We start from the raw sequence: 18,677 nt of genomic DNA on the forward strand, positions 1-18,677 counted from the left end.
CCCCGGGGCGGGGGGGGGGGAGTTTCGGTTTGCAGCGGGAGCTGCTGCTGTTGCTGCTGTGGTTGGCAAGGGGAAGTGCCGCGCACGGGAAGCTCGGTGGGGCTGCGGGTCCCCTCGGTCAGCAGAGGGGCGAGAAACCAGGCGAACAGGAAGGAAGCGTGCGCCGTGCTAGCGAAGCCAGCTGCTCCGGACAGGCTAAACTGGGTGCTGGCAGGGAGGGGCTGCGTGTGCGGATGGTAACACCAAGGAGTGGAGCCTCCCAGGCTGCGGGTTATTGTCGGAGCACATGATTGTTTCATGGAGTATGGATCAGGCAGCGTCCCTGCCTGGCCTTAGGTTAAAGGGTTGAATAGAGTCTGATTTTCAGGGCAATGTTTGTGATTTTGAGTTTTCTCCGTTGGAGGAGACTGCACCTTATGTTGATGTAAACAACCGTTGGCGATGCCTAAACCTGTCAAAGCTATCGTTTTGATTTTATGCTGGTGTAGTTCCCTTGACTTGGACTAATTACTCCTGATTTGCAGTGATGAGCGGAGTGACTTTATATAATGTTGTTTTCCCCCCTGTCGAATAAGATTTCATGGTAGATTATACGAATGTTTTAAATGTTCCCAACAATTAACTTGGACTCTTGCTATATATATCACAGAGATCGACTTCTAAGTACCTTCTTGCCACTTCAGAGTAAACATAATTAAACAAGACACATGCTATTTTGAATTCACAATTCCGAATTGTAAAGTGACAATTTAATAAGATTTTTGAAGACTGTAATTCAAAGCTACAATTTAAGTCCATCCTTCATGTTAGCAATTTTTTTGTATGAAGCATGAATTTCTGGATTCTGGAATGTTGAACTACAATCACTATGTTACTGGAGCACAAGAAGAGTATTGCTGTTGAAACAGAGTTCCATGTTTGAATGAAGCATAACTGGTTCACCATATTATTACAAATTGCTCTCTAACCTTATGAATCTTAGTTATATACTTTAAATACCGTTTTATAAAATAACTTTAAGGCCTTGCTCCTCCAAACACTTACGGTGTACTTTATACAGCGAGTAGTCCTTCTGATTTCAGTTGGACTACTCACATGTCTAAGTACATGCATATATGTTCACAGAATTGGACTATTAATCTGTACACGATTACAACAAATTTTAAAGGGAGGCTATTAATTCAAAACCTAGTTGGTTTCAAAAATAAAATTAAAATTACTTGTGAAAATATGATTACAAACTGGAGAGAGATTTTGTATGATTACATGATTATATTGAATTTCCATAATTATATATGTATGTTGTAACAACAGTAGGAAGAAAAATGCTGTGGAAGTCTGACTTTAAGTACATGGTGTTACTTCAAAGCCAGTCCCATTCCTCTGTCAATTTAAAATCACATCTGTTTTTTTTTTTTTTTAACTTCAAGTACTTACAGGTAAGACCTAAGAATACTGAAACAAATTATGGGAATTCTATACTTGTACAGCACCTAACACAAGGAAGCCCAAATTGGTTATAGTCATCTAGTGCTACATAAATGTTAATAATAGAGTTGGCAGTCTTCCAACATAATGTTCTTTTGGAAAATGCTGATTCATCTAAAGCTACATGTTTTGCAGAAATGTGTGGGTTTTGACAACATATTGTTAAATGGAACTTTGTATAGTTTAGTTTTTTCCCTATGTAGATTTTAAGGCTGCATCAGGAAGGGTAGGGGGGGAATGGAAGTAGTACTAAGTAGTAGATGTATAATATCTGAAAATACTTTTAATTCAATTTTTAAGTGACTAGATTTCAAGTTGAACAGCATCCTTTTCGGTGTATAAATAGTGAACAGTATACAAATTGTATAGATTTGAATAATTTTTAATTGTATTTGTGTAACTGTATTTGAAGCCTCTAATAAAGTGGAAGGATTTTGTTTTGCAGATAGTCTTTTATTACAGCCTTTAGAATAGTGTGTGACACGCAACATAGTTTCAGTAGCTAAGTACAGCTGGGCTAGTTAAAGGTAAATTCCTTTTTTTGCACATCAGTTCCTGCTTTTAACAACCTCATTTGTCTTTGGTAATAAGGGATCTTGGGGTTGTTAATAGCTGCTTAAATTGTCAAAACTTAGATGACTTTGTTTCCACTTTTTGGGTGCCCATTTGAGACTTAAAGGAAGTTTTATATTTAGTGGGCACCTACAAGCACTCTGAAAATTGGGCCCCTTGTGAGCTTCTCAGGTTGAAACCCCCAAATTGGTAGTTACTTTTGAAAACTTAAGCCTTCAAGAAAGGGATAATAAAAACTTTAAAATTTAAACTAACTCCAATGCTAGCCTGGTTTTATTCTTAAATTCTTGAGAACTTAACAGAAAAATCGTAATATATAAATCTTCAAAATGATTAAAATATTTTATAGCACTGTTTGTTGAGAAAGAAGTTGCATTTTATATGTTGAAGTAGTTACGCGAGCTATACATACAGGAGGAACTTCATTTTTATGGCATACTAAGGTTAATTTACACCTAAAACCAATGCTTCGTGAATGCAAGGTTATACTAAATCAGAGAGGATTCATGTGTTTCTCTATGAAGTTTGGAACTTGATCTTTGCAACATTGTTCTGATGTGTGACAGCCAGAAGGAGTAACAGATTCCCTCTTTCATTATCCCAGCGGAATGTAGTGAAGGGGAAATTGCATTTTAATTACTTTAGATCCAGTGGTGAGATTAAAAGAAAAATATAAATCACTTCATCCATGATTGATTTTTTTTTCTCTACCAAACTTAATAGGAAAATAAGTTCAATTGTTGCAACTAAAGTAACAATTGAAGTAATTGAGCTTATTTGAAAACATTGGAACAATACTGGAATAAGAAATACTGGAACAATAAAAATGAACTGAGTAAGCTCAGTTATTAGGTATTCATTTACAAGATACATCCAGCCAGTTTGTTACTGGGTTCAGTCTCTAGCTGCAACTGCTTCCAGCTGAAAAGGCTATTGAACTCTGCCAGACAGAATGTTCTAGCCTTAAAGGTGCAGTAATCTCTTGCTCACATCAGGGCCAGCTCTAGACATCAGCAAACCAAGCATGTGCTTGGGGCGGCAGAATTCCAGGGGCGGCATTCCGGGTTGTTTGTTTTTTTTTTTGGCTACTTGCTTCAGCAGTTGCGCTCTCTGAGGTTGTTTTTGTTTTTGTTCTTGTTTTTTTGCTTGGGGTGGCAGAAAACATAGGGCCGGCCCTGCTTCATAGGCCACAACTTTTGTTTAGATTTATAATGCATTTCAGCTTTATTTAAACCGTTTTTGCACCAATTTAAGTGCATTTCTAAACCAGTATACTTAAATAGTGAAAAAAGTGTGTAAACAAGTCCTGCTACGTAAAAAGAGCACTTATCCCAAGCTCAGGATGTTCTTGACAAACTGCTAAATATTTTGAATACATAAACTTTGTTGCTTACTAACAACACACCAGCAACAACATGCATACAACAAAAAATTAATAAACCACCACCAATATTTCCTCAGCCATCTTCCAGCTCCTGATGGGCCACGCAACATTCCCTAAAGGTTAACAAACTCTGGCTGTTATGAACCTGCATGGGATGGACCCTAACACATTGCTCTGCCAACAGTCTCCCTTGATCTCTTACGCAGTTTGAGCTGTAGCTCAGGCACCTCCAGTGATCGCAAATGAAGATAACCATATAAAATAATGTAGTGGTCTTTTGTGTGTTTATTTTTTAACCAGATTCTCCTTTTTAAAGTAAATCTATGCCATAATTACATCAGGATATGATAGAGTTGGATTTAATTGTGTAACGAAAATATAGTTAGAGCACAGTACTTGTAATTCTCTTACAGTGTACGCTGGATGATTCAACAATTGCACAACATCTGTATCCTTGATTTCGTTTTGTCTATGTGACTGAAGTGAAACATAAATAATTTTTTCTCAGTAAATTCATAAGAGATCAGGCATTTGAACACAGTTGTTGGGGCATGATTGAGTGTGCTGGAATTTAAAACTTTGCAGGGATAGCGTGTTAATTGCAGGTGATCAGTCTTATAGAGCCTTCAGCTTGTACTGAGAAGGAAAGAAGCTAATAGTTTAACTCTTGAGTATTTGAAAAATATAGCTCAGGAAATTGATTCTGTACAACATAATGTTCATAATGGTCTCTTTCAATCTCAAAAGGTGTGGTTATAGATGCAGAAGTGTCCCTCAATACTCTTTCCCACGCTATGAAAGGTCCCCTCTGACATATATCACAGCTAAATGTTTTTAGAGCATGGGTCATTGAGAACTAATAAAACGTTGTTTAAATGTTCATTATTCTGTTTTGGGTGCTCTTGTGTTGCACAAGCGTAATTTTTCACAACACCTGAAAATTTTTGTTTTGTTTTTAAAATCCTGAACATGTGAAAATGAGTGTGCGTTTTAATGAGCATGCAAATAAAATCATTTTCAACACAAGTGGTGTAGTAGCCAGGACATCAGGATGAAGGGAAAAAGAACCATTTCCTTGGTTACTACTGTTAATCCAGTTTTCCCCAAACTTCCATCCCAAAAGCTGGTGGACTGAACACTCATCCATAAGTCAATGGTGTAACCGTTGATCTATCTGACTGCTCTGAGATGAGTTTTCTTAGTCATAGCACTTCATGTCACGTCAACTTTCTGCCATGCTTATTCATTCAAAGCCATGATGCATACACAATGGAATTTAGACTGGTTAGGGAGGACAACTGGATCAAAAGAACACAGCTTTAGTGTGTTTAAAAAAAAAAAAGTGTTCATACAATTGTCCAAGTCTATGGTATCATCAATAATACTACTAAGACCCCACAATTTAACCAAAGCATTACTAACTTTTTATATGTGCAGTGTACATAGTCACAAGAGTGATGATCCAAAACTAGTATAACATTCAGATAGGAGCGGCAAAGTTGTTGGATTTTCTGGTCTATTCCCAAAGCAGGATTCTTTCTAAGGGATCATTGATTGGTAACCCCTTCATTGTCTTCATTTCGTTGGTGGTCAGTTGCAGGATGGTCTTGTGAGGAACATGAAATACAGCTCTTCCCCTTAGGCTGTAGGAGAGAGCTATACAGAACTGATCTTCTGCTTCTCATAAGGATCTGGGGCAGAGTTTCCTTATAAACCCTCGTTTGAATATCTTAACACCCAGGATGTGGGAGAACCTGGTTCAATTCACTCTTCTCCTTGATATTTGGATATATGTATTTGTTACCTCAGGTGTGTCTGCCCTACCCATGGAACTAAAGAGTCAGTCTCTTTCTCTGGCACAATTTAATAATATAATAATTTATACAAACTGGAACAGCTTCAACAAGAGAGATTGAGACCCACATTAGAATATCCCACAGGCAAGTGATATTATATCCTCTCAGCTGCAGGTTGAATGTGCTAGGGTACTGTGGATCCCCATATGACACATCAGCCGGTGTGCTAATGGTCCAATTCTTATATCAGTGTAAAAATTAAGATTTAAATAGTTTGAAGTCAATAGCTTTACTCCAATTTTAGTCTTATAATTGCAGACAGCATTTAGATGAGAATCTGGCATGGATCTGTAGAATCCTTCCCTTGGTCAGTTGCCTACTTCATTCACTGCACAGTGGGGGATATGTTTACCAAGTGAGGTTGGGGACCTGTGGAAGGACTAGATGATGATTATGTGATTAGACTGTTCTCAATGTATATTCACTAAGAAGGAAAGTTTTGGTTTCTTGGGTATGTTAAGGTTGCAAAGTAAAGCATTCAAACTCTTTTTTGCAACGGCCTCTTTACAAATTTCTATTTTCTACAGAATTTTTTAAATGTAGAACTAGTAGCAAGACCACTTTATAATGCTATGTCATACACACAATATACACTTATGGCAAGGGTTTCTGCAGAAATTGGTATGTTTCAATATGTATCTTAAACAAATACAGAAGTGGGCATGATGTATTTAATACCCACATGGATAAAAAGGTTAGAAAGTTTTTAGTTTGATCCAAAGTTCCATGTGCATACATATGCACTAGATCCCTTTTTTTCTTTTAGAAAATTGACTTTTTAATATTAGCTTATATATATTAAAACATTATTTTAATAACTCTGTTTAGGTTAAAACTACCTTATTAAAATACTAGATAGTCTTTATCTCCATACAGTTACCAAAACTTAAACTTTCTGTGCAGCCTTTTAGAACATTAGTGCCTTTTGGGGAGGAGTGGGGTGAGCATGTTTTTAAAAAAAAAAAAAAAAAAAAAAAAAAAAGGAAAATACAGTTTGGAAAAAAGCTGGACTACAGAATCTGCAGACTGAAAGCATTCATTTAAATAAAATAGTAAGATTCTAGGCTTTATGGTTGTGAGGAAAACTTCTCAAATATAAACAGAGTGTATTGATTCACTATTGTCTTCTTGAGACTCCAATTGCTTGAAACAATGAATTGGAGAGGTGGTGACTCCTTTGCCCTCTATTCATTTCATTGGGGGTGTTGAGAACTCTAAAGCTTAGAGATGGTACTAATACCAATATTAAGGCCTGATCTACACCTAAAACTTAGCTTGACCTACTTACATAGCTCAGGGTGTAAAAAATTTACCGCCCTGTGTGATGTACAGTAGATTAGGCATGGCTAGGTCAACGGAAATATTATTCTATTGACCTAGTTACAGCCTCTCAGAGAGGTGGGTTACCTACATTGATGGGAAGAATCCCTTCAGTCAGTGGAGAAAGCATCTAAACTACAGTGTTACAGTAGGAAAGCTGCAGTGGTGTTGCTGAGCTGCTGTACTGTAGACATATCCATACGTATTTTATTGCTGTTCATTTAAATGGATAGAATGGGGGTAGAGTATGGAAGTGTTTCCCACTGGGAATGGGAATTGGAAGTTGCTGCATGGAAGGAAATGAAGGGAAAGGAATAGAGGGAAAGTCAGGGAAGTGGTTGAAAAATGGAGAAAGGAGAATAGAAAGGGAAGACAGGGCAAGAGTTGAGGTGTTATAAATGTAAGCATATTTTCGCCACTGAGTGAAGCTAGATAACATGAAGAAATAGTGACTGAACTTTTATCTAATATATAAAGGTCTCATATTCTACCATCCATCTTTATGCAAATTTTTCATTGACATCAGTGGGACTGAAAGTAGCATATACTCCTAAATTTATACCCTAGTCCAAAGTGTTGTGAACTCTCATGATTTTATTGCCACTCTTGCAATATTTGGTATCTTCTTAAAAGCCTCAGGTCCTGGAGTTGTGGTTAGGTGAGAATCTCAGCTTTCGTTTATAAAAGTTCATTCCTGACCCTTGTGGTTGCAGAGAAAAACTTATAAATGTAAACCCTAAAGACTCAAAATCAGAAGGCAAATACCCCCTCCCCATTTTTTTATAATCTTCATGATTTTGCGGGCCTGATTTAACATTTTTGGCCACTTGGGGTTGGCAATGCTGAAACCATAGTTAAAAAGTTGAATTCTTTCTACAGAATGAGTTTGATACCCCTAACCTAGCGTTGGTGAAGCAGTTAAGGGTATGAAAGGACAGATTTAATTGAGATGCTTTTGATAGTTTGACATACTTTCATGACATTTTCCTGGATGTGTGGGAGGAAATGATTTTTTAAAATGTAACTTTCTAATTTCTGTAAAACCCATACACACAAGCTCAGTTTTGAAGAACTGTGGAAATTTGGGGTACAAAAATAGACTTGGTATATACCTGTAGTTCCAGGGGCAGGGGAGAAATAAATGTTACTGTCCAGTGTTCCTTTTACTTTTCTGTGTGTGTGTGAGAATTATGTCAAAATGGAAAAGTATATAATTGTATATGCCCTTTTTACAGTGACTGAGTGGAATTGCTATCACTTGTTGCTCCCACCAGCTAAAACTTTGCTTTATTTCATACTGTGCATTACTGATTATCCAGTTTCCTTTGCAAAAAACAAAATAAAACAAAAAAAATCCACAACTCATCACATTCTTTCCTTTATAATTTATAACAATGTTTTTCTTTCTTTCTTTAACCTTATTTATCACTGCCTTTGCAATAACTTGCTCTCTAACTTTTTCCATTTTCTCTCTTCATTTTTTTTCATACAGTGTTGTTACAGATCTTATAGCAGTCGGTTTAAAGGTAGGAATCTTTTTCTGTCCTTTCATATGCACTTGTTACCTCTTTATTTATAGCACTTTTATTTCTTGTTGATACCATATTGATGTTCATATCAATCATGTATTGTTGTGCTATTTATGTCTTAGCAATGGTCCTGTACCTTTATTTCAGCCTTCAATATTTTTTTTAAAAACTGTGTGTTCAGCAGTCAGTCTCCTGTCCTTTACAAGTCCATATGAGTTTTTTTTCTGACCAAACTTTAAAAAGTTTATTTACTGGAAATTGAATTTAGTGTTACAAATAGTTATTGTTTATAAAGAGCAGTAATAGCTTGTACTCTGCACTCGGGACCAGGGACATAGAAATGCCAATGTAACAAAATATAACTGGGACAGGGACATTTGGTGTCAATTGTTTTACTTCTGTTTAAGGCCCATTACATATGTTTTCTATCTGAGAATCTAGTTCTCAAGCCCACTTTACATTCAGATTTTGTGCATGTTGTAGTAAGAAACTGGAGTCTTACAATTGTATTTAAAAATTACTTATTTTTATTGTGGTAGTACCTAGAGAGGTCTCAGCCTTTGTGCTAGGCACTATACATCTGATAGACTTGCTGGTAAATATTTATCGTTGTTGGCTTGTTATACATTTATCCAGATTCATATTAGGGCTGTTGATTAATTGCCGTTAACTCATGTGATTAACTCAAAAAAAATTAATCGAGATTAATCACACTGTTAAAAAATAGATACCAATTGAAATTTATTAAATATTTTTGGATATTTTTCTACATTTTCAAATATATTTCTACTATAACACAGAATACAAAGTATACAGTGCTCACTTTATAATATTTTTGTTTACCAATATTTGCACTGTAAAAAGGTAAAAGAAATAGTATTTTTCAGTTCACCTCATACATGTACTGTAGTGCAGTCTCTTTATCATGAGTGTAACTTACAAATGTAGATTTTTGTTGCATAACTGCACTCAAAAGCAAAACAGTGTAAAACCTTAGAGCCTACAAGTCAACTCAGTCTTACTTCTTGTTCAGCTAATTGCTAAGACAAGCAAGTTTGTTTACATTTATGGGAGATAATGCTGCCTGCTTCTTATTTACAATGTCACCTGAAAGTGAGAACAGGTGTTCACATGGCACTTTTGTAGTCGGCGTTGCAAGGTATTTACATGCCAGATATGCTAAACATTGTATGGCCCTTCGTGCTTCGTTGAACCATTCCAGAGGACATGCTTCCATGCTGATGATGATCGTTTGCTTTAAAAAAAAGCATTAATTAAATTTGACTAAACTCTTTGGGGCAGAATTGCATGTCTGTTTTACCTGCGTTCTGCCATTTATTTCATGTTATAGCAATCTCGGATGATGACCCAGCACATGTTCATTTTAAGAACACTTTTTCACAGCAGATTTGACAAAACGCAAAGAAGGTACCAATGTGAGATTTCTAAAAATAGCTACAGAACTTGTCCCAAGGTTTAAGAATCTGAAGTGCCTTCCAAAATCTGAGAGGGATGGAGGTGTGGAGCATGCTTTCAGAAGTCTTAAAAGAGCAACACTCAGATGCGGAAACTACAGAACCCGAACCACCAAAAAGGAAAATCAACCTTTTACTGGTGGCATCTGACTTAAATGATGAATATGAGCATATGTTGGTCCATTCTGCTTTGGATTGTTATCAAGCAAAACCCATCATCAGCATGGATGCATGTCCCCTGGAATGGTGGTTGAAGCATGAAGGGACATTTGAATCTTCAGCGCATCTGGCAAGAAAATATCTTGCAACGCCAGCTACAACAGTGCATTGCGAGCTCCTGTTGGCACTTTCAGGTGACATTGTAAACAAGAGCGGGCAGAATTATCTCCTGTAAATTGTAACCAAATTTGTTTGTTTGAACGATTGGCTGAAGTAGGATTGAGTGAACGTGTAGGCTCTAAAGTTTTACATTATTTTATATTTGAATGCAGTTTTTTTGTACATAATTCTACATTTGCAAGTTCAACTTACAAGTACTGTAGTGCAATCTCTATCATGAATTAGGTGAAATGAAAAATACTATTTCTTGTCGTTTTTTACAGTGCAAATATTTGTAATAAAAATATATAGTGAGTATTGTACACTTTGTATCCTGTGTTGTAATTGAAATCAATATATTTGAAAATGCAGAAAAGTCACAAATATTTAAATAAATGGTATTCTATTGTTTAACAGCGTGATTAATCGTGATACTTTTTTTTAATCTCTTGACAGCCCTAATTCATAGGTAGACAGATTTGTGATTAAAATTAAGACTGCCTCACCGACTCTAAACATTTAAAGACATGTTTGTGTATGCAAGGCTTGACATTTTGGCATGTAAGTCTTTTTAGGGTTAGGCACAATGATTTTCAAAGATCCAAGATTGTGCTGGATCCTTCTTCCTTTCCTCAGTCTGTTTCGGCACTGTTGGCACAGATACTCTTAGCTGAGAGGCTTGGACTGCTCAGGTTTCTTTATTAGAAGGATCTCCTTTGTTTTCCTTCCCTGACTTTCCTTGGTGTAGTAGATTCCTCTGCTTGCCCCATCAACACAACTAGTGCCATTAACACTCTGTGGCCATTGTGGCTCTATTGATACTCTTTTTAGTCATACCAGCACTGCCAGCTCTGCTGATGCACTCACGGATTATGTTGGAATTCACCCGAGGCTGGCACTTTTCACGTGCTCTGCAGCTATCCCGACTCTTCCAGCACCAACAATGTACATGGCACTGACGTTCCTCTTCATGTCTCTTCCACTTTGCTAGACAAAGTGGTAACTCTAGACTAGGCTGCCTCTCGGAGGACTCGAGTTTTTTTCAGATCCTAATGAAGATGGTGGTTATCTTTTTTAGGTGTCCAGGTGGAGATTATGCAAGAGAACCTGCATGCTTTCCTGGATGCCTTTACAGATACCTGTTCCAGGAATGGTTTGCCCTTCCTATCAGCGAAGCTTTACTAGACCCTTTGAAGGCACTGGCAGACTTTGGCCTCTCTACCGCCTCTGGCTAGGGTAGACAGAAGATACCAAGTCCCTCAACAAGACTTCGGTTATTTCTTTGCTCTCCCAGCTTCTGATTCCTTGGTGGTTGCAACCACTAACAAATGATTTTGCCAATCCCAATCTAAGACTATGTAATTAAAGAGACTTTATCTGTATGGGTGTAAGGCTTATTCCACTGCCACACTTAAAATGAGTTGCCAATTATCAGGTTCTATTATCTAAATATAATTGTTAACTTCTTGGCCAGCTACAAGGTGGCGTTTTTGGTGGCAATTACTTATGCAAGGAGGGTTTCAGAACTTCAGGCTCTTCTAGCCAACCCTCCTTCTGTGGCCTTTCATAAGGACAAGGTGTTCCCTAGGCCAGTGGCTCTCAACCTTTCCAGACTACTGTGTCCCTTTCAGGAGTCTGATTTGTCTTGCATACTCCAAGTTTCTCCTCACTTAAAAACTGCTTGCTTACAAAATCAGACCTAAAAATACAATAGTGTAACAGCACACTATTACTGGAAAAATTGCTTACTTATTTTTACCATATAATTATAAAATAAAAACAATTCAGTGAATAGTATATAGAGCAGTATTAATAAGTCATTGTGTGGCATTTTAATTTGTACTGTCTTCACTAGTGCTTCTTATGTAGCCTGTTGTAAAACTAAGCAAATATCTAGATGAGTTGATGTACCACTTGGAAGACCTCTGGGTATGCGTACCTCTGGTTGAGAAGCACTGCCCTAGGCAACATCCTAAGTTTATGCCTAAGGTAGTGTCAGCCTTTCTTCTAAACCAGTGTTTCCCAAACGTGGGATGCCGTTTGTGTACCTGCCACGTCCGCAGGTCCAGCCAATTGCGGCTCCCACTGGCCGCGGTTTGCTGCTCCAGGCCAATGGGGGCTGCGGGAAGCGGCGTGGGCCGAGGGATGTGCTGGCCGCCTTTCCCACAGCTCTAACTGGCCTGGAGCGGCGAACTGCGGCCAGTGGGAGCTGCGATCGGCCGGACTTGCGCACGCGGCAGGTAAACAAACCGGCCCTGCCTGCAGGGGGCTTTCCCGACACAAGTGGCGTCCCAAGTTTGGGAAACACTGTTCTAAACCAAACCATTAACTTTCTGATATTTTCTCCAAAGCCCCATTTGTGTAAGGCTAAGGAACCACCTCCATATCTTGGATGTTCGTAGAGCCCTGGTGGTTTACTTGGACCATACAAGACCCTTTAGATCTTTCTCCAGACCTTGTGGCTTATGCTGAAAGAGCTAAGGGTCAACCAATGTCATCTCAGCAAATCTCACTGGGCTTCTGACTCTGTCAAATTCTGCCATGAGCTTTCTGAAGTGTCTTCTCCATCAAGAAAAACCACTCACTCTACCAGAACGTAGTGCACCACTTCAGCTTTCCTGAGCAATGTCCCAAGAGTGGATATATGCAAGGAAGCAACAGTCACCTGTGTGTACCTTCTCTACTCATTATACCATCACTCAGTCCTCTCTTGATGATGCCAGTTTTGGCAAATCTGTTTTGCCGTTTCTCCTCAGATGATCCAAAGTCCCTCAATCTGTGAATGAACTGCTGATGTCACCTATAGTGGAGTGTGTGTGTGTGTGTGTGTGTACAATCTACCTTCAGTGAACATGGAGAACAGTTGATCTCCATCCTCTTTATAACAGCCCTTAACATATTGAAGACTTGCATCCCAACGCAGTCGTCTTTTCTCAATACTAAACGTGCCCAATTTTTTAATCTTTCCTCATAGGTCAGGCTTTCTAAACCTTTTATCATTCTTGTTGTTGCTCTCCTCTGGAATCTCTTCAATTTATCCACATCTTAACGTGTGGTGGCCAAAACCAGTTGAAGCCTCACCACTGCTGAGTAGAGTGGGACAATTACATCCCATATTTTACATATGGTAATCCTGTTAATAGAACCCAGAATATTAGCCTTTTTTACAGTTGCATCACATGGTTGACTCATCGTCAATTGTGATCCACTATAACCCCCAGATCCTTTTCAGCAGTGCTGCCTGGCTTGTCCAGTTCTGCCCTCACTTCCACCTGTGCTACTTCAGTGAGGCAAACTTTGCTTCAAGCCATTGTAAATTTCAGCTGTTACCCTTTTTGATGCTGCATGTTATCGCTCTTCTCCCCTCCCTCCTCCCTCCCAAGTATATAATTCAAAACTGGTGTTTTTGGTTTGATTCATTTGGAAGCTTAAAAAATACATTCAGGATTTATGTTCAATGATTTAACCAGTGTAAAAATAGTTTAGTTTCAAAAGTGCTTTGTAGTCACGTAATAGGAATCCTATCTAGTATTTTGCCTGGAAGGAGGATGTGTGGAAAAAGAAAGTTTAGTTCACTTTAACTGCAGGGAGTTATGGACCTTCATTTATTTGTAATTACGATCTGTGAATGATATTCCAAGACCTAATGAAGGCATGCAGCCTGAAAAAGGCTGCTGGATGAGCGAACCACTGAGCCTCACCACTAGAGCTCAGGTCTACTTACAAACCCAACTCCTTCAATTTACAGGAAAGAGTATTACTCAACATTACACTTGCAGGTTCATGAGGCCAAACAGCCACTGTCCAATAAATATAACGGCTATCATGGTAGTGAAATAAGAAAAGGTCTGCTTCTCTGCCTTTGACTTTTTTCTGTTGGTGGCATCTCACCATCTGCCAACCAGTAAGTTATGACACAGACTTTGTTCAAGTTCCATTTTTTCTAGCTATGCAGATTTCTCTTGCTTTGTTCAGATTAGCTGCTCAGAATATTTTCTATTTTTGTATTGTTTGATATTGGCTTCCTATTTTCAAGTAGAAGTAGTTTGAATAACTTGTCAAGATTATTAAATGAACTATGTAATGTTTTACCAATCTATTCATGAATCACCGTAGGATTGTGGACTTAGTATTTAAGAAGCTGGAGTTACAATGATCATTCTCTTAAAGGCTCAAATGATGCCTCTCTCTTAAAAATGTATTGTTGGTAATCATTTTGAATATGAAGAATTAAAGATCCAGGCCCTGATGGCTACTTTTCTCCTAAGCCACATTTCCTTCCATGGGAAGCTAGGTTGTGTGGATTGAGGACTCCTAATTACTGTTTCTAGACTGTAGTTTATAAAAAAAAAAAAAAAAAAAAAAGTTCAAATACATTCTGCTCATCTTGTGTAAGTGGATACAACCTTATATACAAACATTTTATGACCTTGTGGGTGTCTCTCTTATCTCATAGTCTTGAAACATGTTCCACCAGGCCAAAAGCAATGTTTGAGGAATGTGTCTATCTCAGAGGTATGCAAGGTTGTTACTTGGAGTCAGTCTAGAGAATAATGCTGCATAAATGCTCAGACTTGGCAACTAGATATACATCCAATTTGGGAGAATAGTCCATCAATTTTCAACTAGCTCTTTACAGGCCCACGTTATTGGAGTTAATCTCCCCAAAGTAGGAAGCCTCGTTGACATCTCCAAAGAACTAGATATGGAAGATAACTTTAGTACTCCCTCCATTTTATTTTTGCCTCTGTAGTAGTTAGTGGGAGACTTTTACTGAAAAGAATGTGGGGCTGTTTTCTCAAATAAAATTTCTTTCAATTTTTGTTCCAGTTTTGGTCGGATCAGTCTTAGAGAAACTATTTAATTTCCTTACTACATTAAAGAAACAACTGCAAAATCCAGGCCTTTCTGCTTTTGTTTTTTCCCAGTATGCTAACCTTGGAGTATGTTGCAGAAGGTCATGGGGGAAGAAGAGAGGAAAACATGACTTTTTTTTTACAGATGACACCTTTTTTGTGTTTTTGTTTAATATGTAGATATTCCTTGCATCATATACAGCAGGGTAATGAATTCATGTGAATTTACTAGGAAAAAAGCCAGCATTGGAGACTGGCAAACAATGGGAAACTTGCAGAATATCCAGAAAAGCTATTTAGTTTGTGGAGAGAGAGGAAATAACTGCTGAAATGTAGGTTTCCATGGTTTTTGCATTTATTTGGCTGTCTTTGGTTCCAGTGAGTTTTTGATTCACCATAATAAAATATAGGAAATATCTAGTTTTTTTCTCTTTAAAATTGTATAATACTACCATCAGTCTGGCAAAACTGTAGAGAGCTTATCAGCTTGGGGAGAAATCTAATTCACCTTTCATTGCATATGAGAATGACAATCCCTACTCTATAAAATCACGCACATATTAAGTGTGCAAACATTCATCTGGACACGCACACGCACTATTTCTTATCCTCTTCACTCTGATCAAGTCAGTGACACTCTGACAAGCCCCATTTGTTGACACAGATACCCCGTCCACTTACTCACCTTTCATGTCTGAGACATCAGTTAACTTCCCTTTTCCACCAAATCCAGTACATCTCAGCAGAAGCACTTCAAAACCACAGTCACTCATCGTCTGTTCCCCTGTTGCCAGGTGCCTAACCTAGCTTCTTGAATGCTCACACTCTGCACTCTCCTGAGGGTTCTGCCTTATTCCCTGCATGTTTATCGAGAAGTACATTAGAGCTTTTGGGCTCTTTGATCTTTCCCTGGATTGGGAACTAAGGAACTAAGGCTATAGCTACACTAGAGAGCTTACAGCTGCACTGCTGTAAGCTCTTTAGTGTAGCCACTCTAAGCCGACAGGAGAGAACTCTCCCATCGACTTAATTAATCCACCCCCAACGGTTGGCGGTAGTCATGCTGACAGGAGAAGCTCTCCTGCCGACATAGTGCTGTCCACACTGGCCCTTAGGTCGGTGTCACTTATGTCGCTCGGGGGTGGTTTATTCATACCCTATATAAGTTAGATCAGTAGAAGTGGTAGTGTAGACCTAGCCCGAGTCTTAAGTCTGCCTCCAGATATAGGGAATTAGAAACTAGGGTCAGTTGTGAGATAAATGCTACAAGGCAACAGAATGGGGGAGTCCCTTAGATTTATTAATCTCAGCTTGCAGAAAGATGAGGCTAGAACAGCCCTGGCCTAAGAGAGGGGAAGTATGAAGGAACTAGGATCCTGGGGAATCTAGGAGTGCAGGGAAAGGCTCATTACAGCTGTTCATCCATGTGCTCTGCTGTTCAGCTGGGAAGTCTACAGTCCAAGCAGTGCAATAGCAGAAGCTGTTCTCTTATTAACTTAGAAAACAATCAGCAGTTCCCACTGCCTGGCAGATGCAGCATCAGTTATACCCGGTACACACTTTTTTAAGGTTTTTGCAACCATGAGGGCTTGAGACTTGACTGTTTCTGTAAGTGAAATTTGAGATTCTGTACGAGCTGATGGAGATGATCCAACTTGTATTGGACAACACGCTCTTTGCCATGGATGAGCGTGAATTGTTTTTAATGGCTGGTTTGTATCTAATTAGCAGTAGAATTCTGGACAGCTCATTGTATAGACTAACATTTTGAATGGCTTTTCCTGTCACAGTAGAAATTTTCTGTTCCTTTCCAGAAATGTTGTTAAATCTTAAGTGTGTGTAGCAAGTCTATTTGGAATGTCAAATATTACAAAAGAAAAGTGACACAGGTCAGCATGTTCCACACAGTTCAGAAATCGCCGTCTTTTTTTTTAAACACGATCAAATTTGTTTAATATGTTTCTCAGCAGTAGAGCAGAATAGTAGTTAGGGCTTGTAATAGGGAGTATCAGTTTGCCATCTATTGAACTATGACCTGAGATTTTGCATTCCTAAATGTATATGGCAGAAGCTAGAGTCCATGCAGGCCTCTATCAGTGATGCAGCCACCTAGCTTCTGATAAATGCAATTAATACTTCTAGTTAATTGAGTTCACTTTATTATTCTTACTGTCATTGCAGAATTAGAGAAACTATTTTCCTTACTCAACTGAAAAGGTTAAAATTCTGAGATTTGGTGACTTCCGAAGCAAAAGTTTTATTTAAAAGTAATTTGTAAGAATCTATTAAAATTGTATAAAAGTTTGTGGGGAGTAGGTTCATATTTGAGCTTGATCTATATTATAATGTATCAACGTCATCTTAAATTGTATTGAAACTTTGTCAGAAGCATAGTACATAGTGGTATATGTAAGGATCTATGAGAGTGCTGAGAACCAGCACTCTCTTCACTGTAATTCAGGTAATTTCTGGAGAAGGACCTGATTGAGGGAAGATGAGGCTAATTACTAGATCAGTGTGAGCTGGGCGAGCTAATGAGCTAGTTAACCCATTAACTGCAAAAAGTAGAAAAGTGCAGAGTAAGGAAATGCATAAGGGGCAATGAGAGAGAGAGTGGGAGTGGCTAGACAGGATAAAGCAGTGGTTTTCAAACTTTTTTTCTGGCGACCCAGTTGAAGAAAATTATTGATGCATGTGACCCAGTGGAGCTGGCGATGAGGGGCTCTGAGCTGGAGTAGAGGGTTGGGGTGAGGGCTTCAGGGTGGGGCCAGGAATGGGGGGGTTCTGGGCTGGGACAGGGTGGGGTGCAGGAGGGGGTCAGGGCTCTGGGCTGGGGGAGCAGGCTCTGGGGTGGGGCCAGGAATGAGGGGTTTGGGGTGCAGGAAGGTGCTCTGGATTCAGGGGGAGCTCAGGGCTGGGGCAGGGGATTGGGGCATAGGCTTACCTCAGGTGGCTCCTGGTCAGCAGTGCAGCAGGGGTGCTAAGGCAGGCTTCCTGCCTGTCCTAGCACCACAGACTGCGCTGCGGCCAACAGTAGGCCCAACTCCTAGGCGGAAGCGCGCAAGTGGCTCTGCATAGCTCTTGCTTGGAGGCACCGCCTCTTTCCACACCCTTCCCCAGCTCCCATTGGTTGGTTCCTGGACAATGGGAGTGCGGAGCCAGTGGGCCGGGGCAGCACGCGGAGCCCTGTGGCCCCGCCCACCTGGGAGCTGGACCTGCTGCTGGCCGCTTCCAGGGCACAGCGCGGTGTCGGAACAAGTAGGGACTAGCCTGCCTTAGCCGGGCAGCACCACTGACGGGACATTTAACGGCCTGGTCGGTGGTGCTGACCAGAGCTGCCACGACCCAGTGCCTTATATTCCACAATCCAGTACTGGGTCGCAACCCACAGTTTGAAAACCACTGGGATAAAGGGAGATCTGTATGGAGAGGTCTCTTCCCTCTGGCAAAAGGGGATGATGTTTGTATATCACTGTAAATGGAGTTGCTACACAGGACTGGAAGAGGGTAGTGGTTGAGATAACACAAGTAAACTACACATAGGTCACAAATTAACTAGGTGTCTGTGTCTACAAACTGGTCTTGTTAGAGCCATTTGTACAAGATGACAGGAGGAGAGGGCTGCACTTTGTCACAGGATTATTTGGTACATTGCAAAGATGTTAAAGTAAAACTTTAACTTCTTTGAGTTAGAAATTGTGTCTCTATTAACCTTTTCAGTATAATCAATTTGTCACTGATTTTTTCCCAGGTAAAAAAATCAGACTTGTAAATAAATTTAAGTTTATAGTGCAAATGACATCAACTGTTCAAACTAGTTTTAATTTTTTTCTCCCTCCAAATTTCTTTTCTTGGTTTGGTTTGTAAAAGAAATGTTG

At 39.2% G+C, this 18,677-nt stretch overlaps 1 protein-coding gene across 2 annotated transcripts in view; it reads left to right on the forward strand.

The window, feature by feature from the left end:
- Positions 1 to 18,677, forward strand: part of PTBP3 (polypyrimidine tract binding protein 3) — a 105,142-nt gene that overhangs the window by 610 nt on the left and 85,855 nt on the right. The window contains exon 2 of one of the 2 annotated variants that reach the window (XM_054033233.1): positions 8,114 to 8,147. The exons of the other annotated variant lie outside the window; for it this stretch is intronic. Within the exon in view, the coding sequence (XP_053889208.1) occupies positions 8,114 to 8,147 (34 nt within the window). The remainder of the gene's footprint in view (positions 1 to 8,113; positions 8,148 to 18,677) is intronic. 2 annotated transcript variants of the gene reach the window in all.

This window comes from Malaclemys terrapin, chromosome 6 (assembly GCF_027887155.1).
Source record: "Malaclemys terrapin pileata isolate rMalTer1 chromosome 6, rMalTer1.hap1, whole genome shotgun sequence".
Classification (NCBI taxonomy): Eukaryota; Metazoa; Chordata; order Testudines; family Emydidae; genus Malaclemys; species Malaclemys terrapin.